General features: G+C 45.7%; 1 protein-coding gene across 4 annotated transcripts in view; it reads left to right on the top strand.

Moving 5' to 3' along the window:
- CSMD2 (CUB and Sushi multiple domains 2) overlaps positions 1-26,855 on the top strand; it is a 607,752-nt gene that overhangs the window by 99,340 nt on the left and 481,557 nt on the right. For all 4 annotated transcript variants that reach the window (XM_082686557.1, XM_082686556.1, XM_082686555.1 and 1 more), the window contains exon 3: positions 5,422-5,534. In XM_082686557.1, the coding sequence (XP_082542683.1) occupies positions 5,422-5,534 (113 nt within the window). The remainder of the gene's footprint in view (positions 1-5,421; positions 5,535-26,855) is intronic.

The following is a 26,855-nucleotide window of genomic DNA, read 5'->3' as shown; positions in this document are numbered from 1 at the left end:
AAGAAACTAGGGTCTAGGAATCTTTAACGGCAGCTCAGAAATATCATGGGAGCAGCCTTGGTGAAATGTGAGAGGCCCACATGAAGCTGTATGTTGTTGAAGGAAGAGTCTCCCCAGACCGTATGGGAAGGACACCCAAGGGCGTAGAGCCAAGTTGCACCTGCTGTGACTTGGGCCCATTTGGAGGTTGGAGACACCTAGGGACAGTAGGGATGGGGCCTGGAGAGCAGTTGCAGATAGAGGTCTGACCCTAGTGGGGACAATTCGACATTTTAATGCCTGCCACTGAGGGCAGCAATCTCTCATCTGCAGACATGCGTGTCTGGGTATGGGGGAAGGGTATCTGGTGCATGGGCATGTCAGAAGGAAGCCAAGGGACATGTGAGTGGTGGCCTTGTGGCTGGAGTATGGTTCCAGTAGGCAGTCCTCTTCCAGCAAGGACCCAACCATGCTGCAGAGGTGTGTGTTTGGGGGCTGGGTGCTGGAATGTACAGGAAGCAGCTGGAGAGAGGGGCCTGGGAACGACCAAGTAGGAGCTCAAAGCTCAATCTAGGTAGACCAAGTTTAGGTCAAAACTAATGGAGGACTCAGGTACTGTCCAGTAGAAACACAGTGTGAGCCACAAGTATAATTTTTTTAAAAATTTTAAATTTAGAAGACATTACAGATTTGTAGAAGGTTGAAAGATAATACAGAGGTTCCAGGTGCCTTTCCCAGTTTCCCCCTGTGGGTACATGGAATATAACGGTTGTAAAATATGAAAACCAGGAGACTGACGTTGGCATGGGAATATGTTTATGACTTTGTCCCTCTGTCACATGGGTGCATTTATGTCACCGCCACTGCCATCAGGATACAGACCTGGTCCATTGCCACAAAGAGCTCCTTCCTTTACCTTGATCCTTCTTTATAGTTACCCCACTTCCCTTCCTCTCCCTATCCCTTACCTTTGGCCACCACAAATCTGTTTTCCATCTCTCTTTTTAAAAGATTTTATTTATTTATTTGAGAGAGTGTAAAATAATAAATTATTGATTTAAATTCCCCTTTGAGAGAGAGAGAAAGAGAGAGATTACAAGCAGTAAGGGTAGGGTAGAGGGAGAAGCAGGCTCCCCGCCGAGCAGGGAGCCCAAAGCAGGGCTTGATCTCAGGACCCTGGGATCATGAACAGAGCTGAAGGCAGACTCTTAACTGACTGAACCCCCTAGATGCCCTGTTTTTAATCTTTTTAATATCATTCCAGGAACCTGATATAATGGAATCATCTGGTATGTCATTTTTTTCCCTTTTTTTCTTTTTTATTAGAGAGAGAGAGAGAGAGTGCATGCATACACACAGGAGCAGTGGTGGGAGAGGGGGGGAGGGGTAGAGAGAGAATCTTAAGCAGGCTCCATGCTTAGGGTGGAGCAACCCTGGTGTGGGGCAGGTGTGGGGCAACCCTGAGATCACAATCTGAGTCGAAATCAGGACTGAGCCACCCAGGAGCCTCTGATGTGTCATCTTCTGAGATGAGCTTTTCTTTTCTTTCCTTTTTTTCTTTTTTTTTTTTTTTAAATCTCAGCGTAATGCCCTTAGATCCATTCAAATTGTTGTACGTACAAATAGCCCATTCCTTTTTATCTCTGAGCAGTAGTCCATGGCGTGGAGGAGCCGTGGTATATGGAACGGGGTTCGTCATTCACTTACAGGGCATTTGAGTCCTTTCCAGTCATTGATTATTACCAAAAAAGAAAAACTATGAACAACTGTGTACAGGTTTTTGTGATGACACAAGTTTTCATTTCTCTGGGATGAATGCCCAGGAGTGTGATTGTTACATTGTATATGTAGACTGTCTTTCTTTCTTTCTTTCTTTCTTTCTTTCATGAAATGGCCTCTTTCCAGAGTGTCTGTTCCATTTTACATCCTACCAGCAATGTCTGGGAAATCCACTTGCTCCGTATCATTGTCAGCATTCAGTGTTGTCCCGATTTTTATCTTCTCTTTTCTAACAGTATGTCGTAGTAAGTAGCCCACCTTCCCACATGTTCTCACTTTGCATTTCCCTAGTGGCCAGTGATATGGAGCATTTCTAATATGCTTGCTTGCCATTCTTGTATCTTCTTTAGTAAAATGTCTCTTTGTGTCTTTTGCTGATTTTCCAACTGGCTTATTGGATCCTTGACTTATTGTCAATCCTCAGGGAAAAGCAGTCTCTTACCAGTAAGTGGGAGGTTAGCTGTAGGACTTTTGTAGATGTTCTTTATCAAGTTCAGGAAATTTCCTTCTATCCCTAGTTTTCTGACAGTCTTTTATCCTCCTCCCCCACCATCATGAATGAGTGCTGAATTCTGTCGGATGCTTTTCCTTCATCAGTTTATATAGTTGTGTGATTTTTCTACTTTTGGCCTGGTAATGTGGTAAATTACACTGACTGATTTTCAAACATTGAACTAGCCTTTTGTCTTTGGAACAAACCCCACTTGTTTATGGTATATAATAATTTTATTATATTGCTGAATTCTCTTTGTTAATAATTTTTAAGGATTTTTGTGATTATATTCACGTAGGATATGGGTCTTTAGTTCTCTTGATTTGGACTGTCTTTGGTTTTGGTATTAGGGTAATACTGATCCCATAAATGAGTTTGGAAGTATTCTTTCTTTTCTCTGTTTTCTGGAAGAGATTATGTAGCATTTGTATTAATTCTCTTTTATATGCTTGGTAGAATTCTCTAGTGAAACCATCTGGGTTGGTATGTATCTTTTTGGGAATTTTTAAAATTACTAGCTCAATTTCCTTAATAATGATAAGGCTTTTCAAATGATCTCCTTCATACTGGGGAGCTTACATTAGGTTGCACTTTTCAAGGAACAGGTCCATTTCATCTAATTTGTCAAGTGCATGTATATAATCTGTAGTATTTCTTATCATCTTTTTGATATCGGCAGGATCTGTTTTTTGTAAATTTTGCCAAGTCTGGATAGTTGCCAATGTGAGAGGTGAAAAATGAGTCTTGTGGATTTCGTTTCCAACTTCTTTTTATATTAAGTAGCTGGATTATTTCTCTATTTTTGTTTGTGTCCTTTGCCCTTTTCCTTTTTACTTGCTTTACCCTTTTCATAATTTGTAAGTGTTCTATATAGATTATGAATGCTCACTCTTTTCTTGTCATATATATTGTAATCTTCTCTGTTTGTATTTTTCCTCCTTTTTTTGTTTTTTGGGTTTTTTTTTTTTTTTTGCAGTTTCTTTTGCTTTGCTACATGCTTTTAATTTTCACATAATTAAATCAATCAATACTTTCCTTTAATGCTTCTGGGATTTCATGCTGTCTCCTCCAGTAATCAATTGCAAGAAATAGAATTCAAATCAAATTAGCTTGAGAAAAAAAAAAAAAAGGAAGGAAGGAAGGAAGCAAACAGAGGATTGTTGGCTCATGTAACAGGGCACTGCAGAGTTGAATGTCTCTGCATGGCTGGCTGGAGGATCTCAACAATGTATCATCAGGGTTCTGTCTCTCTTCTCTCACTTTCAGCTTTGTCTGTATCATGGAGAATATAATTTTATAGAACAGCTAGACTCTGGATACTGATAAAAAGGCTGCTGGCAGTCCCAAGCTTGCATCCTAGTGATTTAGAATCCAGAACTAAAAGACTCTCAGAATCTGTATATCATATCCCGTGGAAGGACTCAGAATGACCCTGCTTGTGTTACGTGCCCTCCTCCTCCTCCATGCCTTGAGCTGGTCCATAAAGATGAGGGACATGCCACAGTTGGTCATTTGCCCAGTTCTGTAACAGGTGGGCAGGTGGGGTACTCTGTGCGTGACAGCTCCTTAGAAGAATGATGGTGGAAGGTAGGAGCCAAAGGAGTTCTTTAAACATGTCATTCTTAGAAAGATCTTCCCCACATAAGATGATTAAAAAAAAAAAAGTTTTTTCCTAATATGTATGATCTTAGTATTTTACATCTTAATTTCTGAACCATATGACAAAGTGAGGGAGACAGAGACAGAAGATTAGGGGCAGGTAGAGGAAAGATTATGGGGTGATGTAGGCATCCTTGTTGGATGTATCAGAAGAGAACATGAACTTGAAACTTCTTTGGTCACCTGTTTCACAGCTCCATCACTTTCCTTCTCTGTTCCTTGAGTTTATTTTGAGTTAACACGAATCCTGTAAGATTAGAATGGTGGGAAGGGCAAGGACTTCATCTAGCACAGGGCGTTTCATGGTGGGCTTTGACACCTATCTCATTCGATGTGTCTGAACCCGGAGTTCATGACTCCAGGGGACATCTGGACATCCAGATATTATTTGACAATGGAAGGAATAGAGCGGGATCCAGGAACACCACGGGTGTCCCAGACTACTTGAAAATGAGAGTAACGGTGAACCTTGAACTCCCTCCCAGAGCCTTGATGGGGGTGCAGGGATGGAGGGTGAGACTCAGGGAGGAGATAAGGGACAGAAGCAGACAGGGGACTGGCCCCCTCACCACCTCCTCTGTGCAAACTCAGGTCACCTGTGGGGGACCCAGCTGTGGACACCTGCTCTCCTAAAATATGTTCCCAAGAGTTAAGTGAAAGCTTCTTTATTTTATCTTTTTAACATTAGAAGAATCTTTTCCAAATGATTCTCTTGTGCTGCAAACGAATTATCTCAGGTTCAACAATTCTTCCATTTCACTTTTGTTTTCCTTCACAAACTCACAGAAAAAAATTAAGCGTTTTAATTTTAAAAACATGTACTGTACGATCCCATTTGTATGAAATTATTTCATCGATGATGATTCCATCTATTGATCCCTCCGTCACTTTGTATGTCAACTGTCAAGTACGGTTATTTCTAGAGTGCATTGGTTTTTTCTTTCTTTTTTTTTTTTTAACTTTTTGCTTTCATCTTTTAAAAATAATAAGCACTTATCATTTCTATAAAAGCCATAGACTTATTCCTTCAAAAGAATAAATTCTGTGATGAGAAGCAGCCACCTCCTGCTACGTAATGCTTAGGTCTGTTTTCCTCAGTATCCAAGTGAATGTTGTCTGTTGGCAATTATTAGTTGTTAGTTTGTGGTGAAGTCGACCCAGAGACACAGAAGACCTCATCTAGTAAGGGAAGAGATGGGAGAAGACACCCAAAGAGGAGAAAGGAGAAGAGACCTAGATGAGGCGGCAGGTCTCTGGGTCGGGGGATGGCCTATGACTTTGGGGGAGTGGCCTCCACCTGTCTGTGACAGGAGACTGCTGCTTGCCACCACCTCTGCTCCCTCACCTCTTTGTCCTTGGACACCTTGCCCATGGCCAGTGTTAGTCTGCTTTCATATCCCTCCCTGGGCTGAATCAGCATTGTGCATCCAGCAGGTGCTCAAGAAATGCTTAACGGATGCTCATTTCCCAAGGGGGTCATTCTCCCTAAATGGCACCTCTTTGTCTTTCAGGCTCACAGGCTTTCAGCTGCCAGCCACCATCGTCAGCGCCGCTGCCACCCTCTCTCTGCGTCTCATCAGTGACTACGCGGTCAGCGCACAGGGCTTCCACGCCAGCTATGAAGGTAGGTGCCTCTGGGCTGGGCCACCAGGGCCTGGCATGTGAGGTTGGGATGGCCCTGGGTAGGGCCGCACTGTTCTCAGCTGCAGAGAAGGGGTGCTTCAAATTCAAAGCTCCCCCCCCTCATCCTAACAAAGCTGCCTACTAACCTGTAACTTGGTTGCCTAAATTGTCCATGCCATGTTCCCAGGAAAGTGAAAATTAAAATCAGAGCTTGGCTGCAGTCATTTATCCTGAGGGCCTGGTCTCATCCTACTTCTCTGTCCCCTAAATGTGTTTGGTTGTGGTTTTTTTTTTTTTTTTTTTGGTTTTGTTTTGTTTTGTTTTTAATTCTGCTTTCTATTGGACTTAATGGTGTAAGGTATCTCTGCTTGGTTTTGGAAATAAGAGAGGTAGAAAGCCTAAGTAAAAAGAAATAAAATAAGGAGCTGAAAAAACACTTCTGCTCAGTCTAGTGACTGCAAAGCCTGTGTTAGGTCATTCAGAGAAGAACTGTCCATTGTTCCTTAGTAGCACAGATTAGGCTTTCTTGGTTTGAGTTATGCAAATAATTTCCACTTCCCTCGGCTTGTTTAAATACGGTGTTGGCATTCAAATTAACACTAATATCTTCAGATTATACACTATTATTATTATTAACTTTATTATATTAGTTCAGAAGGTGCTACTTCTAGATCTCTGTCATTTCCCTGGGAAATTTGCATCTCATTAATAGGTAATTATGCTGCTCTTGGCTAAGACTCACACTGCTATTTTGTGTTGAGATCATTAATAGGCATATTTTAAGACTGTTAATGATAATTAATAACAGTAATGACATAATATCCTAGTAAAGCATGCCAGTTATTTGAAAGCTTTCTTACCTCCAAGAACTTAAAGAATAAGTGATGCTTTTTGGAATGGAGCTATAGCAACATAGAAAGAGATACCACCTTCTTCCCGGCTAGGAGTGTACCACGGAAAGAGAGCAAGTCCTACTCCTTTGGCAAAATCCATCCCTGGTAGTCGGGGTGTGGGGGATAGAGTTTGATGCTTTAACCTGAGTGTTTGAGGACTCCTGAGGGAAGGCTCCATTATTTTTAAACTAAAGGTTTCTGAGAAGGCTCCAGAGAAAATTCTACATGCCTTTAACTGATAATTTCTGACATAATTCTAGCCTTTAACTGAGGGCTCTTGATAAAGACCTAATGATCTCTACAGGTCTCTTGAGGTAGCTCAATTTCTTTAGAAAAAAAAGGATCACATCCTCCCAATATCCAATCTGTGATCTTGGTCCTTCTGGCTATATCTTCACCCCAAACCTTTGTCCCCGAACCCAAAATAACTTTCTCCAAATTTGAGTTACAAATGGCCTCTTCAGAAATCCCTTACAGCATCTCTAGTCACAAGTTCCTTTTACAGCATGTTGACCTTAGGGAGATGGGGCGTGTTTGGGGCTGGTGGTGGGGATAACTCAGGGACACCACAGTTGGTGGCTGCAGAGATGTTGGGAGGGACTGGCATGGGGGGCCCTGGCTGGACCCTTATGACGTCCTCATAACACCATCCTTATACATATTTGTTGGAAGCCTGGACTTCCATGAGTGTCCTGTTGATCCCTGCTCACGTTGCCCCCTCTAGGAAGCAAGGCCAAGCACTTTCTTACCAGGCAGAGCAGATCTGAGGTTATATTCACTGATACCTTTTAAATCAGAGGTTGTATGTAGCTTGGGGTTCATGGCAAGGCTTATAGTTAGACATCAAAGTCCTATAAACCCCTTGAAATTAGGGGCAAAATTCTGATATTTAAAAAAAAGTTTTTCTTTCTTTTTTTTGAGAGAGAACAAGTGAACAGTGCCAGCAGGGTGGGTGGGCAGAGGGAGAGGGAGAGAGAGAGAATGTTAAGCAGACTCCATGCCCAGTGGAGAGTCTGACACGGGACTTGATCTCACCACCCTAAGACCATGACCTGAGCTGAAATCAAGAGTAAGATGCTTAACTGGCTGAGCCCATTCTGAATGTATATGGATATATGTGTGTTTTCTTTTCTTTTATTTCTTTCTTTTTTTTTTTTTTTAAGAAAAGAGTAGAACAGAGATCAACAAACTATGGCCCCCTGGCTAAATTCAGTCCATGCTTGTTTTTGCAAATAAAGTTTTATTAGAATGCAGCTAAGCCCACTTGTTGCTGCACTGTCTATGACGGCTGGCATGGGCTACGACTTCAGAGTCAAGCTACTGCCACAGAGACTGCATGGCCTGCAAGATCTACGATCTTTACTCTCTGGTCCTTTACAGAAGAAGTTCATTGACCCTTTGTCTAGAGCTGTGCTATCCTGTGTGGTTGCCATTGGCCACATGGAAATATTTATAGTTACATTACTCAAAATTAAGTAACATTTAAAATGCAGTTTCTTGGTCACATGAGCTTCCTCTCTAGTGGTCAGGAGCCACATGTGGCCCTGATACTGGACATCACAGGTGGAAAGCTTGTCCATCACAGCAGGGGACGCTACTGGACGAGCTGAGCCAGAGCTTCCGTCAACTTCACAAAGGGTCAGCAGTTCAAAAGAGGTCATGGAATAGTGCAGTCAAGTATAGGCTGATGACTCCCTCTTTCCACCTGCTCGGCAGAGGAGGCAGCCCAGATGTGAGGTTGCACAGCATTCTGCCGCAGGACCAGTGGGCCAGAGGAAGGGCCTGCCGTACCCCGGCCATGTAATGGTGTTTTTGGTGGTAAGAGGACAAAGCCTTGAAGGCAAGGTCCAGGCAAACTCCGGGGCCCATGTGAACAGGTTGCTGTGGTTCAGTGAGTCCCCATGCAGTCACCTGGGCAGATTTCTGCCAACTCTTGTCTCTGCAGCTGCTGTCTTTGTGCAGCCTGGCAGAGAGGCTAAGAGATGGGGATGCTAACAAGGGAGCCAAGCACAGAGAGGCCAAGGCTGGGGCACTCACCAGACCCCACTGACCTAGCCTGGGCCTGGCCTGTGGGACGATGTGTGTATCTAGAAAAGTATGAATTGTACTGACTTCTGGAACATCCCAAGTGGAGGGGCGGAGAGTGGGTAGTGGGGAAGGTGGGAGCAACCAGTACAGGCAGCACTGCTGGGAATAAAGCACAGGCTAGCTGCATGCACCTGATGGCCAGGGCCTGTCTGTCACCGGGCTTATGAACAAGACACCAGATAATCCTGTATTGGCGGACTTACTGATAAACACTAGCTTCTTACGCCTGTAACTGACTATCTGACCTTGGGAAGAATTTTTGGAACTACCTGGGCCTCCCTGGAGGGGAGGGAGGGGATCCTGTAGGCAGAAAGACTCTGAATATTTGGCTTTCTGGGAAAGAGGTCAGCTCCATTGCAGAGTACATCTTAGACAACTGTACTGGACAAGTCATAGTCAGATAGGGTCCAGAAGAGGAACCCCCCGCCCCGTGCCACCAGCCTGGGCTGCCCCCAGCTGCCACGGCCCCCTTGCATTCTCTAGTTCACCTGGGTCCTGCTCTTAGTAGCTCGCCTTGGCCGACGTCCCTGAGAGTCTGCTATCAAAGCAAGTTTGTCTCCTCCATTGCATCAGGAGAGTGGAAAGTACAGATAAGGGGCTGAGCTGCTGCGGGGACTTTGGAGAAAGGTGAAGTCAGGTGAAGAGTGTCAGCCCACGGCAGCTGGTGCTTCAAGCAAAAGATCAAAAAAGGCCAGTCGTCTAACCCTGTCATGGCAGGAGATGCTTGATTTGTAATCTGCGGGGACAAGAGCGTGGGCTGTGGCCTCTGATCAGAGGGAAGGGGATCAACTTGTATTAAGCGCTGACTGTATGCCAGGCACTTTACATACATTATCTCACTTAATCCCCACGGCAGCCCCGTGGACAGACATTGCTATCTCCATCTTACAGATGTACGAGCTGCGTGCGCCTTGAGAGTTTTGTGTTCAAGCTTAAGGCTACTTGATGACCAGGAGTTTTTCTGTGACTTCTCTGACACCAAAGCTTGCAATCCCTGCAGAATTCTTGGAGGAGGGCAGAGATTGGTACCTCCATTTCATGGGCAGGTCAGCTGGAGCTAAGTCAGAGGTATGGGAGGACCCAGGAAGTCCACCTCGGCTTCTGCTACCCTTCCAGCAGGTGTGGGTCATGCTGGGGAGACAACAAGAGATGTGCCCAGAACTTTCTCGCTAGGGTTGCCAGATAAACTACTGGGTGCCCAGTTAATTTGAATTTTAAATTATTCAAATTAAAATTTTGAATAAAGTATAAGTCTATCCCAAATATTCCATGGGATAGACTTATACTAAAAACTTGTCCATGGTCCATCTGAAATCCTACTTTAACCGAGTATCCTGTAGATTCATTTGCTGGCTCTGGTAACCCTATTCCCAGCACCGAGTCCCCAGGAGTCCTCACCCCATTCACTCCCCCAGACCCTCCCACTTCCAGATCTTGCCCCTGCCCTGGTCTGCCCAGCTAGGGCTGCGCATCACTACACAGGGTCCAGCCTCACCTCTGCTATTCTGGGGAGTATAGGTTTAGCCAGTGGTCCACATGAGCACATGGCCACCTGCACGGGAATGGAGATCCACATGCCTTTGGAGTTATGCTCTATGTTCAGTTCTGTACTCTGGTAATGAGGACGGCGTTTTTCTCTGTTAATAAGAGTAGCTCTGCTTTGTTTGTCCTTCTGAATGAATATCAGTGAGGGAGCCATTGTGGTTTGCATGTATCACAATTATTTAACCGGTAGTCTTCTGTGAACACTTAGGTGAAGAACATTCTTGTACATACAACTTAAATCCTCATCTAATTATCTTCTTAGAATAATTTCTTGGAAGTGCTATTGCGGGGTCAGAGAGTGGGTAGATTTTACATTTTAATGCGCAATTCCACGGTGTTCTTGGAAAGGTTATGCTGATACCCACCTCCACCAATAGCACATGAGGGCCGAGCCCTCTGCCCCTACTTTATCTACATTGCATGCTGGTGAGTTTTAAATCTGTTTCATTGATTAAAATGGATAAAAAATGACATCTCATTGGTTGTTATAATTTCCATCTCTGATGACAGGGGAGGTTGAGCACCTGTCTTCACTTACTGGCCTTTTGTAGATCATTTTGTAAATTGCCTGTTACGCCTCTGCCCATTTTTCTTTTGAGGTGTTAGTATTTTTTTTAATCTCTTTACTCATAAATGGCTTTTGTATGTTAAAGATATTCAAGTTATGGGTTTCCTTTTGATATGTGGGAGTTTTAATCTTTATGCCACTGATTTTATATTTAAAAAATTTACTTTTATGATCTACCTTTGGTGTCATGTTTGGAAAGGCCTTTTTCATGTCACCATCAGATAAATATTCATTTAAATGTTCATATTTTTCTTTTGAAATTTTATTTTTACATTTCACTTTTAAATCCCATTGGAATTCGGTTGTGTTTTTTCTTGGTTTCAGGGACTATTTCTGTTTCTGGCTCTCGAGTGCTCTGGTCTGCCCTATCCATCTTTGAGTGTGTGCGATTCCCTTACTTCTCAGTTTGTCCGCAGTGTGACTCTCCCTGATGTGTCTTTGGGTCTTATTTCTCCAAGCCTAGCCACCAGGCTTCTTGCCTTCTCCACGCACAATCTGAAAGGCTATGAGATTGTCTCTGTGTATTCCAGACCCATCGGCATGTAAACAGGAGTTATTATAAGCAGATCAGAAATGTCAATTAGATGAGAGTCTCTGCAGGTTTTAAATGCCCAATCCTGGCTTTACCTTTGCCCTTTCGGACCATTAATCCAGAGTTGTCCATCAGACACTTTCATGACGGAGGACCCATCCCTGAGTGCTGGGTCTCAGTCAATCAGATCTATTTTCATCATCCAGATCTGAAAATAGGTATTTCTGCTCAGCTGACTCTGACTGTTATCTTGGGATCTCACTATCAAAATACTGGAGGCTTCCTTAAAAATCAGGCCTGTTCTATTTCACATAGTATCTCCACAGAATCTAGAAGGATGAACAATGCTTATTCTTGCAAATTCCCTGGTAACTGTTTTTTTTTTTATTTGTTTTGTTTTTTAATATTATATTTATTTATTTGATAGACAGAGATCGCAAGTAGATAGAGAGGCAGGTAGAGAGAGAGAGAGAGGAGGAAGCAGGCTCTCTGCCGAACAGAGAGCCTGATGCAGGACTCCATCTCAGGACCCTGAGATCATGACCTGAGCCGAAGGCAGAGGCTTAACCCACTGAGCCACCCAGGTGCCCTTCCCTGGTAACTGTTAAGGGGAGAGGTGGCATCATATAATGGTTAAGACTCTAGGTCCTGAGTTCATACAAATCTAGAATCAAAGCCCATTTCCGCCATTCACTTGCTGTGCGACTTTAGGCAAGGAATTCTGCCTCTCTGACCTCCCCATGTGAAATCAGGTAAGAATATGCTTCCACAGTTGGGAAGACTAAAGAAGAGAACACACAAGTCACACGATGTGCCCAGGACAGGGCTCTGGCCAGCATCCCCGCTCCATAAATGTTAGCAGATTCAGGAAGTCCTGCTCACACGAGCCTTACTTGCCTGGGATTATTTCCAGAGATGGGAGAAAAGCTCATGACATTGCCAGAGGTCACAGTCCCAGCTCCACCTCAGTCCCCTGGTTCCTGAGTTTGCCCCAGATGCTCAGCCCGGTATTCATGGGGTATCCGGTCTACAAACAGACCGTGGTCTCTGTGGGGAAGGAGCAGAGTGTTGTCCATGACCATGAGCCCCAGCACTGACTGAGGACGCATCCACTGGACAGGGATGAGGCTCCAGGCCTTGCCGCCTCGTGGACCAGAACTGCCCGTCATGACCAGGAGTTAGCCTTTTGGTGGCTTCTGCTCTTTGCATCGGAGGTATTGGCTTTAGAGCTCAAAGTGCTAGCAGCACGTCCAGGCCCTAGAAGTTGGAGGCTGGAGTCACAGATTTGAAAGCCATGACTGTCTCTGCGTTCCAGTTCACTGGAGTGTACATGCATGTACACTCACACATGCGTGCACACACACATGCATGTACACGTGCACATACATGCTCACATCCCTTTTCCGTATTTCCCTTCACCTAATTCAGATGCCCCGAAGCCCACCCGCAAACCACTAGTCCCCTGAAGAACAGAGCCCAGAGGGGCTGATGTCGCACATGAAGTTGAGGGTAGAGACTCTTTCCTTCACTGAGCTAATATTTCTCGAGTTCCTACTGTGTGCAGTTACTGATTTTTCAGACAAGCCCCACCTTCACAGCCACGACTCACCCCCTTTGCCCCATCCACCCGGCAGGGGAGGAAGAAGACTTGCCCACTATAGTGTCCCTTCTGAAAAATGCCAGGGTGACCTCTGCTACGGGTGGAAGGTCAGCAGCATTGTTACTGGGGGTCAGGCAGACACACAAGTAGGGGGACAAAAGGACAAAGATGGCGCTCCCCGTGGGCGTTGGACCAGGAGAGGTGGGTTTGAAGCAAGCTCTGGGACAGAGTGTGCTTTCATGGCTTTTGGAGGTGGGAGGAGGGTGGGAGGTAACCATGACGCTCTGCACACATGGAAACTGGGGTCCAGAAATGGACCCCCTCCTGATTTTATTCTTTCCTATTATTAGGCCCGCTGATTCCCATCTCAGTCTCTACCTCTCAGACAATTTCCTCATTCTGAAAGGGCTCCCCGATTCTGGGACATTATGCAGACATTTTAAAATTGGGCTAATGGAAGCTCTCTGACTATATATATATATATATATATATATATATATATATGCACTGTATATGTAATTTGCACCATTCAGGCCACTCTGGTCCAGAATGGCAGGGCTGGCGAGGCCTCCTCTAGGGTGGGAGGCGATGAGTGTCCATTTCCTCTGCCCAGAAGGGATGGTGTGCGCTTCCTGAGTGAACCTGCCCCATTTCCGATGGCTCTGCCTTGGGAGTTGGAGAACATTCCTTTTAATCAGTACTGTGGAGTAGCAAATTAATACATAGAGATGTGACATTTGAGACAAATTGGGCAGCACTTCTCAATAAGTGGGGAATCAGGATGGATTTCATAGCACGTCCTCAATAATCCCACAAACAGTTCATCACGCACAGTGATATTTCCCCCCTTTGGAGAAGAGTATTAACATAATTGGACGATGATATCATACCAGAGTCTAGCGCCCTGGCTCACCTCATGTCGGCGTGCTAGAAGACAGGGAGGGGAAGGGGAAGGCCCTTCTCAGGTGGCCACATTACCCGCCCGTAAGGTGTACATCCACTTTACCTCCCTGCCCTCATTCATTCCTCATTCGTTCAACAACCTTTGCTCTATGCCAGATCTCAAGGTAGGCTTCAAGGAATAGGAGTGAATAAGAAGCAGCCCCCGCCTTCGAGATGCTCTAAGACATAAGACTTATGGAAGGAGTAAGAACAGAGGAACAGGCTCACAGAGAGGTGGGTTCAAACTCTGGCTAGCTTAAGTTTCCCAAGCTCCCTGAGCTGATTTTTTGCTGATTTTTTGCAAAAGAGCAAGTGTAATGCCCACATCAAGGGATTGTAATGGGGACTGAAAGAGTTAATGTGTGCAAAATGCCTAGCACAGAGTCTCTATTCAATAAATACCAGCTCTCTACCACATGGAAAGAATTGCTCTCCTGCCTGGTTGGGTCTCTGGAGACCGATTTGAGCATTGCCTTGTCCCCACTGTGTGACCTCAGGCAAGGCACCAAACCTCTCAGCTCCCTCCTGTAGAAATGCGATCACCCACTCTTCCTTTCAAGAGTAGTGTGAGCATTAGTGAAAAGGTCTGGAAAGTTCCTAGCATGACATCTGGCGCACAGTTGATATTCAGCAAAAGAAAGCTATTATAATATGGCCTGGTGTGTTTTGTGGGAGTGACAAAATTTTTTTCCCAACAAAGCCTTTGGTCAAGACTTGTGGGTTTCTAAGAGCAAGGAATGCCACCTATTTGTTTGTTTGTGTGTTTGTTTCTCCTCTCATCATGATAGCTAGTCCCAGCAGGGATGCCACAGTAGTAGCTAGGCTTGCCTCTGCTAACCTGGATCCCTGCTAATCCATATAGGGCTTTTGTGAAAATTACCACAAATGGTCACCTTGAGGGGACACAGCCCTGTGAGCATATGGCTTAGTGGGTGGAGGGTAGGCTGGGTTTTAGTTCTCATCACCCTCTTGTCTGGGCACCTTTTTGCAGTACTCAACCTGAACAACTGCACATGGGAGCCTGGCTCCAGAGCCTTCCTTTTAGGAGTCCACAGTCAAAGAGTGACTTTTTGTACCACCAAAGATTTAGAGAATCATTAGATGCTTGGATACAAGGATCTCAGGGAGCTTTCACTTAAACCCTCTGTTTCCAGGATGGAGAGCAAACACCTTACCAGGCCATGAAAGCCCGGGACATTAGCCCCCTCCACCCTCTTCCTCTTCTGACTGCACTGGACTTTGTCCAGTCTCTGTCTCGCCCTCATTTCTCAGACTCCTCTACCCAATTCCACCACCCACTGCTCTGCTTTTCCTCTTGCTTTCCTTCCAGTCTCTGCTTAACCCAAATCCACAGGCTGCCCATGGTGCCAATGCCGCCTCTCAGCTCCGGGTCTCTCTCCTCCCATCCCATGCATCTCTCATACGTTCCCCATTCCTACTTTGCCTTCCCCACACCCATGTGTACTTTGGGATGGCTGGGACATGTGGGAGAGCTCCGAGATCAGGAGCTCAGGTCTGGAGGGGGACTGGGTTCCCAGCTTAGCCGGCAAGCAACTGGTATGGGAATTTGACCTCCCCTGTTAGAGGAGGAGGGTGATAAGCCCTCTTCTGTGCGCTTCTCACTGGGAACAAATGAGACCACCCATGTTGGGGATTCCTAACATGCTCAAGAAGCAGACATGGGGACTGTCGTGATCACTGTTGACAGCTGTGCCTAGCCCAGGATCTGACACATGGTGGACCCTCAGTAAACAATGATTTAATGAGGGGAAGTTGATAAGTGGTCATTGTGCCCAGTGAAAAAGACTCTGGAAAGGAGAGAGATTGGCTCGAGTTTCCTGGGACTGTATTCCATTGAATGTGATATGCCGTCTGTTAAGATATAGTCCATCAGATGTACCACAGAGGAAGAAAAACATGTTGCCAATTAAAGTATGACATGCTATTGATTATAAGACACATTACAGTTTCAAAGATACTAAGATCTGGAAAAATGTGTGCCCTCGAACTGATGAAATATGGTAATTCCTCAATTACTTTTGACCACTCCCTAGCCTCGTTTGTAGTCGGCTCGTCCTTTTAACCTCTTCTCCGACCCAGGACTCTCAGATGGTCTGAGCTCTTCCTTTTCAGCATTCAGGTGGTGGCTCTTTCGGTCATGTGATCACCTCTTAATTTATTCTCTTGGCTCTGAGTCTCATTACTTCTCAATTTTCTGCATTGAACTCTATTTAACACCTATTAGCACAGGTCTTCAGTTGATAAACGCCCTTTTCGCGGGAAGCAGCACAATGCCCCCGTCTTGACCCTCCCTTCCCTATCTGTGCCCAATGCAGGCGAGCCCATTAAACCCAAATATGGCTCACTTGGGGCCTCTACCAGCCCACAGCCCTTCCCATAGTGACCCCAAAGGCATGGAGAGCAGCACTGGGTGGGGGCATGAATGTGATTTTTCCCATTGAGATGGGAGGTGGAAGGCCTCTTAAGCACTGTCCTGGCAGAGACTAGAGCTAGACATGCACATCCATCTCCCTCCGGCAGGCCTGGGTCAGGTGAGAGCATCAGAGCTTCCTCTGCTGACCCCCACTCTGGACGCTTGTCTTTCTCTGCTTCTTTGCGGGGGGGGACTTTTCTCCCAACCCCTGAGCTGAGTGAGCATCACTGGGGAGATAACCCCTGCAAATGGAAGTATCAGATTGAATATTCCAATTTCATTTCTTCCCATTATTGGGCCATTTGGGGGTGATCAGCCACTGTTTTGGATTATGATTTCCAGCTCTTCCTTTTAATAATGTGGATAATCGAGAGTTTGAATCCACTGATGGTTCATTTTAACAGCAGGAGAAAAGAACACCACGTTAGGTGGGAGACTCGGATCTGGAAGTTTGGGGGTGGGTGGACTACAACTTTCCCCTCCCCTTTTCCATCCCGATGCACAATGGTTCCTTCACAGTCCCATGTCCTCACATGAGCCACGGCAGCTATGCCCAGGGGCTCTGAGAGCAAGAAAACCCAGGATCTAATGATGCTTGAGAACCTTTGATGTGCCCAGCAATGCGGTGGGAGCTTTGCAGACACGAGACATCACCACCTCAATGGGAAGGTCTTCCTTAGAATCCCCATTTCATGGAGAAGGATGTCCAGGCCCAGAGAAGTTAGATGGCTTGTCTGAGGTTATACCGCACCTCAGGGTCCTGCGCCCTTCTCCACTCTGTGCTGCCTCCCAAAGTAAGTCCCGATTGGTTCTCCAAACCCATCTCTTCACCTCTCCTGACCCCACAGAATGGAGTTATGGTAGAGAATTAGGATCAGCACAGGACGCTGGGATGTTTCCCAGAGCCTGCAGTGCCCAGGGTTGACCCTCCTGAGGACACTGTTGCTGCCAGAGACCCTGTTTTGTGCATGACAGCTTTGCTTCCCTGCTTTTCAATCTTTACTTCCAGCTCTTCAATTCCTGCTCTTTCCTTGAGACTTTTATCCAGCTATATTCCTGGGGCTTTTTTCCATAATGCATTCCAGGAATTCAGAAATTATTTAGGAATAATGCATATTGCATTTGATAATGAATGACATGACCAGGACGGGTCTTGTGAAGTAGAAGGGGGCAGAGAAATGGCAAGCCAAGCACATCTCAGCCTCAGGGCATCCATACATTCTGTTCCCTTGGCCTGCACTGCTTTACCCTGGAGGCCCCAGCTTCTTCCCTTGTTTCTGCTTCAGGTCTCTGCTGAAATGCCCCTCATCAGAGAGGCCTTCCCTGACCATATTGTATAACACAGCACTCTCACTCCCATTTCTCCCTCTTACCCCTTCACATATGATAACGATTATTTGTTTATTTGCTTTTTGTCTGTCTCCCCTAGTAGAATGTGAGTTTTGGGGGACCAGGGACTTTGTCTTTTTTTTTTTTTTTTTTGCACTATAATTGTTGTTTTCTGCTGAGTCCTCAGCTCCAAGAACAACAGGTCCTGATGCATTAGGCACTCAGTAAATATTTGGTGGAAGGAAGAAAGGAAGGAATCAAAGGTCAGAAGAAAGAAAGCGTATGTATTTGAGCACCTGCAAGAAATCTTGCAGGGCAGAAGTGTAGACTGTAAGAAGCAGGAGTAGTAGGAACTGAGTTCAATGAGGGTCAAAGGCCAGCTCATGCAGGGCCTGGGAGGCTATGGGAAGGAATCTAGGCTTTATTTGCAGAGAGAGGCCATCATCAAAGAGTGCTGGGCAGGGAAGTGACACAGTGGGGATGGTGAGGAGGGCAGGGGGCAGATTGGAGGCAAGGGGGCCATTGCAGATGGGGGCCACTGCCTAGAACAGAATGTGCCTAGACCTTCATTAGTGCTGGGGAGGGTGCCAGGACAAGAGGACACGTGTCCTAGGGCTCATGCCACACTTCCCACATTCCCTGGGGATGGTGGGTATCTGAGGTGCCAGAACAGAGGAAATGCCCTACACGTGAAACAACTTGGCTTTCTCAATGGCTTAAACAAAAATACTGATGACACTTCTGTCTGCATTCATTCATGATGGGACTATAACGGATCAAACAAGCTCACCTTAAGAGTCCAGATGGCTATATGAATGTCCAAGCACTAGAGTCTCCAGTTTTAAGTGCTGAAGCACTAGAGATCACACTTGGAAATTTTGCAGGGATTCCGAGCAGGGTGGAAGAGCAAAAACACGGGACAATGATGATTGTAAGGACAACCCCCTTTGTTTCCGATCTGGCCAGGTGCCAGATCCTCGTCAAAGTACCTTAGGTCTTAACATTTCATCCTCATGACTCTCCAATGAGGTAGGCACAATTATTATCCCCATTTTACTGATGAAGCACAGAGAAGTTAAATAACGTGCTTGAGGTCACAAAGCTAATAAGAGGGGGAATGCGGGTTCAGACCCAGGCAGTTTGACGTCAGCTGGCAAAAAAAAGAATAAAATAATTCCCCACAGATGGGATCATTGAATCAAAATAAAATATGTTGCTATAGGACAGAGCAGTGCCAAGCTTTGTATTTTAAAGGACCTAGTGAAAGGAAACAATGTACTCATCTGACTATATTTAAATGTAAAAGTTTGTGTAACAAAAACCATCTCCAACGGGAAGGAAACAGTTGACTGTTGAATCATATTATGCCAAGAAAGGATTATTCTTTCTATTACATAATGAGCCCATTCAAGGCAGTAAGAAATCTGGAGTTCATACCCGAGGAAATAGAGTCAGCAAGTGAATATAGAGGAAAGCTATTTCGTCTTTCTAGTAATCAAAGTAAGTCAGTTAAAACAATCAAATGGCACTTTAACCCTAGTAAATTAACTCTAAGAGCCTTAGCAGGAAAGAGAGTGCCAGCACAGATGCAGAGAAACGGGCACACTCATTGCACGCTGCTGGTGACAATGTAAATTAATCCTTTCGGAATCCAATTTGACAACATGTATCAAGAGTCATAAAATGCTCATGTCATTTGACCCAGTAACTCCTCTCCTGGGAACATATCCTACAGAAATAATTCACCAGCAGAAGAAAGTTATATGTGTGAAAGTGTTGATTTCAGCATTATTTATAATGATGAAAAATTGGAAACTGTAAAAATGTCCAACAATGGGGGAATGACGGAGGAAATTATGGTATATCTACCTAATGGATTTATGCAACCATTTAAAATTATAATAACGTTATTTAGTAATATAGAAAGATGTTTATGATATTATTTTCAGTGGAAAAAGCTGAATACAAAGTTATTTCCCCATATTTATTACAAATGTGTAAAGTAGGTCTTCTATGGACAGGGACTAGATGAAAATCTAAAAAGGAAGCAATGGCTATGGAGGACCGTGAGACTGTGGGATATATTTTTTTTAACTCCTTAATGTCTGTTCTAGTGTTGATTGTGTGATAAAAAGCAAATAGGAGAAAATCCAAAATCAAAGAGTGACCTAAAACCAACAGCAGGAAGGAAGGGAAAAATAAAACAAGATGTAACCAGAGAGGGAGACAAACCCTAACAGTCTCTTAACCATAGGAAACAAACTGAGGATTGTTGGTGGGAGGGAGATGGGGGGATGAGGGTAACCTGGTGATGGTCATTAAGGAAGGCACATGATATGATGAGCACTGAGTGTTATATACAACTGATGAGTCACTGACCTCTACCTCTGAAACCAATAATACACTCTGTTTATTAATTGAATATAAATAAAATAGAATAAAATCAATAACAGTGAGGTCCTGGCATGTGAAAACTATACAGAGGTTTCAGTTGGCTATAAATAGAAGATGAGCCAAACCTCATATGGCTCTATTAATCGAAGTATAGACTCTAATCTTAGGAGGTGGATGTGTCCAGAGGAAGGAAACACACACAATAAAGCAACGATTAGTAACAAAGTGTTTTTGAGGGTAATGGACTGTATCTCCAGCATAAGACCCAGCACTGAATAAATGTTTGTGAAGAGTGAATGAGAGAAGTAATGATCTCTGAAGAGCAATTAAAGAGAGGAGTTGGGGGTGACTTGAGGATTTGTCACATTGAGGACAAATAAATGTTTATTCTGGATGGTCCCAGAAAGCAGGACAATGCCCATTGCATAGATGTTAGAGATAGGTGAATTTCAGCCAAGCATCAAGAAGAAATTTTCCATAGCTTTAATTATCAAGGTAGTGAGCTCCGATCTCTGAGGTGCTCAAGCAAAGGTTTGATCAATCAGCTCAACCAGAGATGCCATTAGCATACTTCTCAAATTGGTGTATGTCTTGGATCTCAGCAATTTAACATTCCATCGATTGTAAGATGCACCATTGTTTCATGCACTGCTAAGAGAGAAAAAACACTGCCAATTAAGCTATGACACGCTCTTGATTGTAAAACTCCTCCTAATTCCTGAGCTATTTAAATGTTAAATGTGGAAAAAAAAAATCAGTAAAATACGCTATGGTCCCAGGGAGGATACTTGGTATATTTTGAGTGCCCTCATCTATAGGCTAAACATGTCATAACTTCTGGTTTTATCAGGGATAGCAGTATTAAACCTTGTATCTTATATTATTATTTTTATCTCTATATATCTATATATACACATACATGCAGAGGAGAGGGACAGAAGGCAAGTCAAATGTAGATGGGCATTTTTTCAAAGGCAGGGCAGGATATTTAAGAGCCATGTCCTTCTGGTGGCCAGCCACAATAACTTGTCCCCTAGGGTCCTGGGTACATGCACACACATTCTTTTCCTGCTGAGGATTTCTCTGATGTGAGAAAATAGGCTGAGCTGGATAGGGAGTTTCCCTAGATGCCTTCTATAATTCATGGTGAATCTATGAGTTGCTAATTCAATGGCTCTGTGATTCTGGAACTCACTACTTTAATCAGCCATCCCCATCCATTCATGCAATTGACTTTGATCCAAAGCATTTTGTAATCCCTAGTCCTAGCCCATCCCTGCCAATCAAGCCCCATTAACACTGAGATGGCAGGAATACAGGCATGCAGCCGGTGCCCCCCTCCACCCCCATGGCAGCCCTCTATCTGACCCATGTTCCGGCAGCATCCTTTGGAAACGGGCCTTTGTGACCCAGGAAGCTGCAGAGAGATGGAGGAGGCATGTCACCTGGGACATTTTCCTTCCTCGGGCACAGGGAAACCTAGAGCCAGTGCCCACATGGCACCCCCTCTTGCCTCCCTAGTCTCCCACCCCCTTTTAGAGGTGGGGGGAAAGTAAGAAGCAACCAGAAGAGTGGGATGAGCTTGTCTTTTGGAACCAAATTGTTCTTGGGTTAATCTGCTGTACACTGTGTATTATCTAGCAAACATGCTGTGATATTTCTTAGCCTCAGTTTTCTCAGCTGTAAAATGGGGTTGATGCCTGAGCACACCAGAGTAACAGCAGGCTCATCAGTAGCCATGCCCAGAGGGGCTGAGTTTGCCTCCTCCTGCAGATCCTTTCTTGCCTTGTGGCCACGTGGGACTTTTCTAAAGCCTCCATGTCCATCTTGAATGGAGGCTGAGATGGGACAAGATTCTGTCCTCAGTTGGGAAAATATGTCTAGAAGGCTGTGGTTTCAGCAACTCTGTCATTCACAAGCCAGGAAGAATATTCTCTTTCTGGGGCTGTACACTCAGCTGTGTTGGAGAACAGCATGGCCCTACTTGGAGACAGCACATGGGCTGGTTGGCTTCTGGTGAGTCTTTTTGGGACACAGAACATATTCCTTGGTTTCTCCTGTTCAGTTAAGCACGGATAGGAAAAAATGTCCCAAACACTGTAAAGGTTATAAAAACCTAACTTTTTTGTTCATCCATCCATCCATATGTCCATCAATCCATTGATCCGTCCATTCATCCATAAACATGACTTGAATACCTACTCTGAGCAGGACCTAGGAAAACATTGATGGCAAGATCCCATCCTTGACCTTGGACAATCATGATCTAGTTGGAAAGAAGGATAAGAAACCCTAATCTGTGATGCAACTGCTTGAAAGTGTGGGCACAGTGGTCGCTTTCTTAGGCTTAAGGAGAAGAGCTTCTTGGATGGAATTTAGGGTCTCGTATCACCACCTCCTGGAGAACCCCAGGCTCTGAGTCAGCAGCATCACAGAGCCCCTGAAGTGGGAGTTGCCTGGCACATTTGAAGGCAGAGTTGAGCCAGTATAGCCAGAGAGGAGTGAGCTGTAGGAGACTAGTGGGAGGTGATAAAGTCAGAGAGGGAGGAAGGGACCAAGTCAACACCTCCTTACAGTACGGGAAGGACTTGGCTTTTCCTGTGAGTGTGATGGGACCTGTGGGTAGATCAGAGGGCCTGACCTAACCGACCTTCCACGAGTGACCCTGTATGGTGTGTCTGCATTGTACACTCGAGAAGGTCTGGCAAGGGAGGAGCTGGGAGCTTGGTGGGAGCCTGCTGCTGCAATATGGGTGCAAGACCGGGGCTGCAGGGTGGGTGTGGCACTGGGACAAGGGCAGCAGTAGCAGAGGGACCAAGAAGCGGGCCTGTTCCTGACGGATTTTGCTGGTGGAGCAAACAGAACCTGCTGCCAGATTGGGTGCAGGTGGTTAGGGAGAAGTCGTGGATGGCTCCAAGGGTTTTGGCTGGAGCACTGACAGCACAGACTGTCTTTAACTGAGACACAGCAGCCCCAGGTGGGGGCACGGACTGGGCGGTGTGGAGATCAGGGGGGTCTGTTGGCCCTCAGCAGGACCCGGTGGGGAGGCAGCTGGGGGCAGAGAGCGTGTCTGCAGTACGTTGGAGGCTTCTCTCTTAGAATGGAGACAATATTTGACGCCCGGAGGTCAGATGGGTTGACTTTGAGAGGGAGCAGACATTGAAAAGGGAGCTGATTTTTACTCCCAGAGCTGTGCTTGTCTGAGGTATTGAGAGAGGGCTCATTACCCTGTTCTCCCAGTTACGTCTGTTTCCCGGTTCCCGCTGTGACCGTGCCGTTGCTTTCTTCCAGAGGTCTAGCCAGCAAGGTCAGCACCAGTGTTGGCACTGGAGAGGCAGGAGCTGTCCCTGGGGCTTCTGGCTCCCTTTCCTATCTTCCTGAAGCAGGGGCCCAGCACCCGCAGGAACTTGGACAGGGCTGTTCCAATGGAGGGAGGCAGGGTGTCAGGAGGGTGGCTAAGCTCCGGGGTCCCACCCTGAGCTCCAGAGAGAAACCAGAGAAGCTTCTGTGGCTGAGCAGTCACCCTCTGAGCAGCAGTGAGGTCTGTCATGTGCACCTGTGGGTGCTGGGGGGCCCTTACGGCAGCATGGGGAGAGGAAGCTCGTCTCTGCCTGGCGGGCATCTACTGCCTAGGGAGCTATGGATTGAAAAATCCATAATCGGCATGACAGTGAGTGATAATACTTGAAAGGAAATCTGCGACGTCTGCTTTCAAAGCAGTGCTTTCTGGAATGCAGGTCTGCGCGTCATCCTCGTAGCTGTCCTTTGGAGATGGCTGTAAGCACTTAGTTAGCCAGCTTTCTAGGGTTCACACACAGGCAATTAGCAAGACTGTGGCTTGGGCTTGGTGTTGGGCTTCTTTCTATAGGCTAATCATTGGTTCCCAAAAGTGAAACCTTGGGGTGGGGCCCCCGCAAAGCAAGGGCTGGTCCTGTGATGGGGACACACAGACAAGCCCATGACGAGGCAAGCGTGTCACCTTTGTTCTCTGGCCCTGACAGTTGTAAGGAAAGAGCTGTTTGGGATTCAGCAACAATTTCACTGCCTTCATTTATGGGACTGTGTGCTTCTGATGGCGAATCATTCGTTCATGCAACAAATATGACTGAGCACTTACTGTGTGCCAGGCACAATTTGAAATTCCGGGCTTGCAGCAGGGAGCAAAACTGATGTCCTCTGAAGCTTGCATTCTAACATACAGAACAGATAATAGACCAACTAAATGAGTAAAATATATATGTATGTATGTAGTTGTTGATGAGTGCAAAGCAAACTGACAGGCAGAGGAGCAAGATAGGACAGGTCTGGGGTGGGGAGGTTGCAATTTTCGATTGGGTAGTCTGGGAGGCCTCCTTGAGGAGATGCCATTTGTGTGAAGACCTGAAGGAGGTGAAGGGGTGAGCCAGGAGTCTCTTTGGGAGAAGAGTGTTGCAGACAGCAGGACTAGTAAGTGCAAAGGCCCTGAGGTGGGTCTGACATGTTCATGGAAAGACAAGGAGTCAGGGGTGGCTGGAGGGGGTGTGTGGGGGTTCGATGAAGAGGAGGCAGAATCAGAGGTCACAGTACCAGGTGACATAGGCCCTGATAAGAGTGTTTTCCATTTAGGAAAAAACCCTGAGCCATTCCACCTACAGTCCCGGTGTTTCAGATAAGGAATCCGACCCTAGCCAAGGCAAAGTATTGTCCATAGTCTTGCTGTCAGTAGCGAGCCTTGTTCTAACCCTCGGGTCCCCTGACATCCAGATCATTGCTTTTCATTCAACTTACTTAGTCATTTAGAAAAATGTTTATAGACATTTCACTCACTACTGGAAAGGAAAAATAAACAAAACTGATGGAGAGGCCCTGAGAACCAGAGTGGAGAACGGGCGGGCTCTCATGAGAAGATGCTCACAGACTGTCTGTTTTGACTTTCCATCTGGAGAGAAGCCTTTGAAAACATCACTCCAGAGCCAGTGGAAGTCCGGATTTCTGTTGCCTAGTTTAACAGGCAGATTTCTGGGCTTTTGCCAGTTTTCCCCTCAGTCCACTTCCAGCCACCTTTCCATCTCGAAGTTATTAGACAGAGTTATTAGACCAGGGCTCAGCCTCCAGTGGGAAAAGAAGCAAAGCATACAGTAATTTGAGCAGGAATAATTGGCATAGTGCAAGACAGTGGGGACCCATTGGTGATCTAGAAGGCTTTGCCCAGGCCCTCCTTGGAGCTCCGAGCCCTGCTGGGGGCAAGCTTGTAGTCTCGGCACAGTGATCAGGGATTTGACGGGGGTTGAGGGGACCACAGGTATGCAGAAGGTGGGTGTCTGAGCCAGACTCGAGGTGGGCGGGTTAGACAAAGTCTCCTAGAGAAAGCAGAGAGCTGGACGGTGAGAAGGAGGTACCAGGCCTTTCTGAGGCAGAGGGATACCATAAGCGAACCATCAAGAGAATTGGTGTGGCCTTTGTGACTTTAGGGACGTCCCTGAACCTCCATGTCTTGCTTTCTTCACAGATAACATGGGATGACGATAGAAGCACCTTCTAGAATTACACTGAGAATGAACTAGGGAATGCAGGAATATTGAGCCCATTGTGAGTGCCTGCTCGATAGATGTGTCATCATGGCAATCCAATGTGTAGAGTGTAAGGGCTCATAACTCCCTGCCTGGGCTCTGCTTCCTGGAGGTGCTGCCACCCTGGCTGAGCCTTAAAGGGAGACTGGTTCCCTGAGCCAAGGGAACAAAGATGTGGAGAGGAAGGGCCTTCCAGGCAGGAAGTCCTGAGCCAAGACTTGGAGGCCCAGGCTAGCACGGTGAGTGGTAAGAGCTCCAGGTGGATCAGTATTGAAATTAATAACAATCAGAAGGTGGGGAAGGGGGTTTGGTGACACCATGAAAACAGGCAGGGTCTAGAATCAGAGGTCCATTTGTAGGTCGGGGATTTGAGGGTTGCCTGTGGTCAATGAAGAGCCGTGGAAGGGCTCTCAGAAACAAGGGAGTAGCATGATCGGGCATCTAGAAAGATCACTGTGGCTGCCGAGGAGAGAGCAGATTGCAAAGGTTCAAACAAGGAGTGGGGGGCCCTCCTGGGAAAATAGGGTGTAGGTCCAGGTACAAGATGTGAGGCCTGAACTGGGATAATTGGCAGCAGGGATGGGGATGGCAAAGGGAGGCCAGGAAGAGGTTACTCAGGAGTGAAATCAGCAGGACTTGATATTAGATTCAACTCCAGGAGGTGGGGGGAGGCTAGGAAAGAAAAGAAATATCCAGGAGGTCAAGAAGTTTTAGGAAAAATACTCCTAATTTACATATGTATATATAAAATACAAGGTAAAAATATATAAATATAAAATATTTTATATATACATATATACACAAATAGATATATTTGTATATATTGTATACAAATATTTTACATATTATAAATGTAAAAATAAAATAATATATACACTCATATAAATATAGGTGCACCTGGGTGGCTTGGTGGGTTAAAGCCTCTGCCTTCAGCTCAGGTCGTGATCCCAGGACCCTGGAATCGAGCCCCGCATCGGGCTCTCTGCTCAGTGGAGAGCCTGCTTCCTCTTCTCTCTCTCTGCCTACCTCGCCACCTACTTGTGATCTCTGTCTCTCTGTCAAATAAATAAATAAAATCTTTAAGAAAAATAATAAATAAATAAATAAATGCATATGAATATAAAATATCTTCAATATACATGTATACACACAAATATATAAGATCACATATGTACATATAAGATGAGATCCATAGATAAGATATGTACATATATATAACTTAAATATAAGATATAAAAACTGGGGAATTGGCATTGGCTCGCAGGATCATGGAGGCTAGGGGGTCCCACCATCTGCCCCCTGCAGGCTGGGGGCCCAGGAAATCCAGCAGTGTGATTCAGCGTGAGCCTGAAGGCCTGAGAACCAGGGGACCTGATGGTGTGCTTCCTGGTCCAAGGGCAGGAGAAGATGAGGGGTGATGTCCCAGCTCAAGCAGGGAGGCAGAAAAA

Source organism: Mustela nivalis (assembly GCF_964662115.1).
Source record: "Mustela nivalis genome assembly, chromosome: 10".
In the NCBI taxonomy this organism is placed as follows: Eukaryota; Metazoa; Chordata; class Mammalia; order Carnivora; family Mustelidae; genus Mustela; species Mustela nivalis.
Note: the sequence above shows the minus strand (reverse complement) of the source record. Positions and strands in the feature narration are given on the sequence as shown.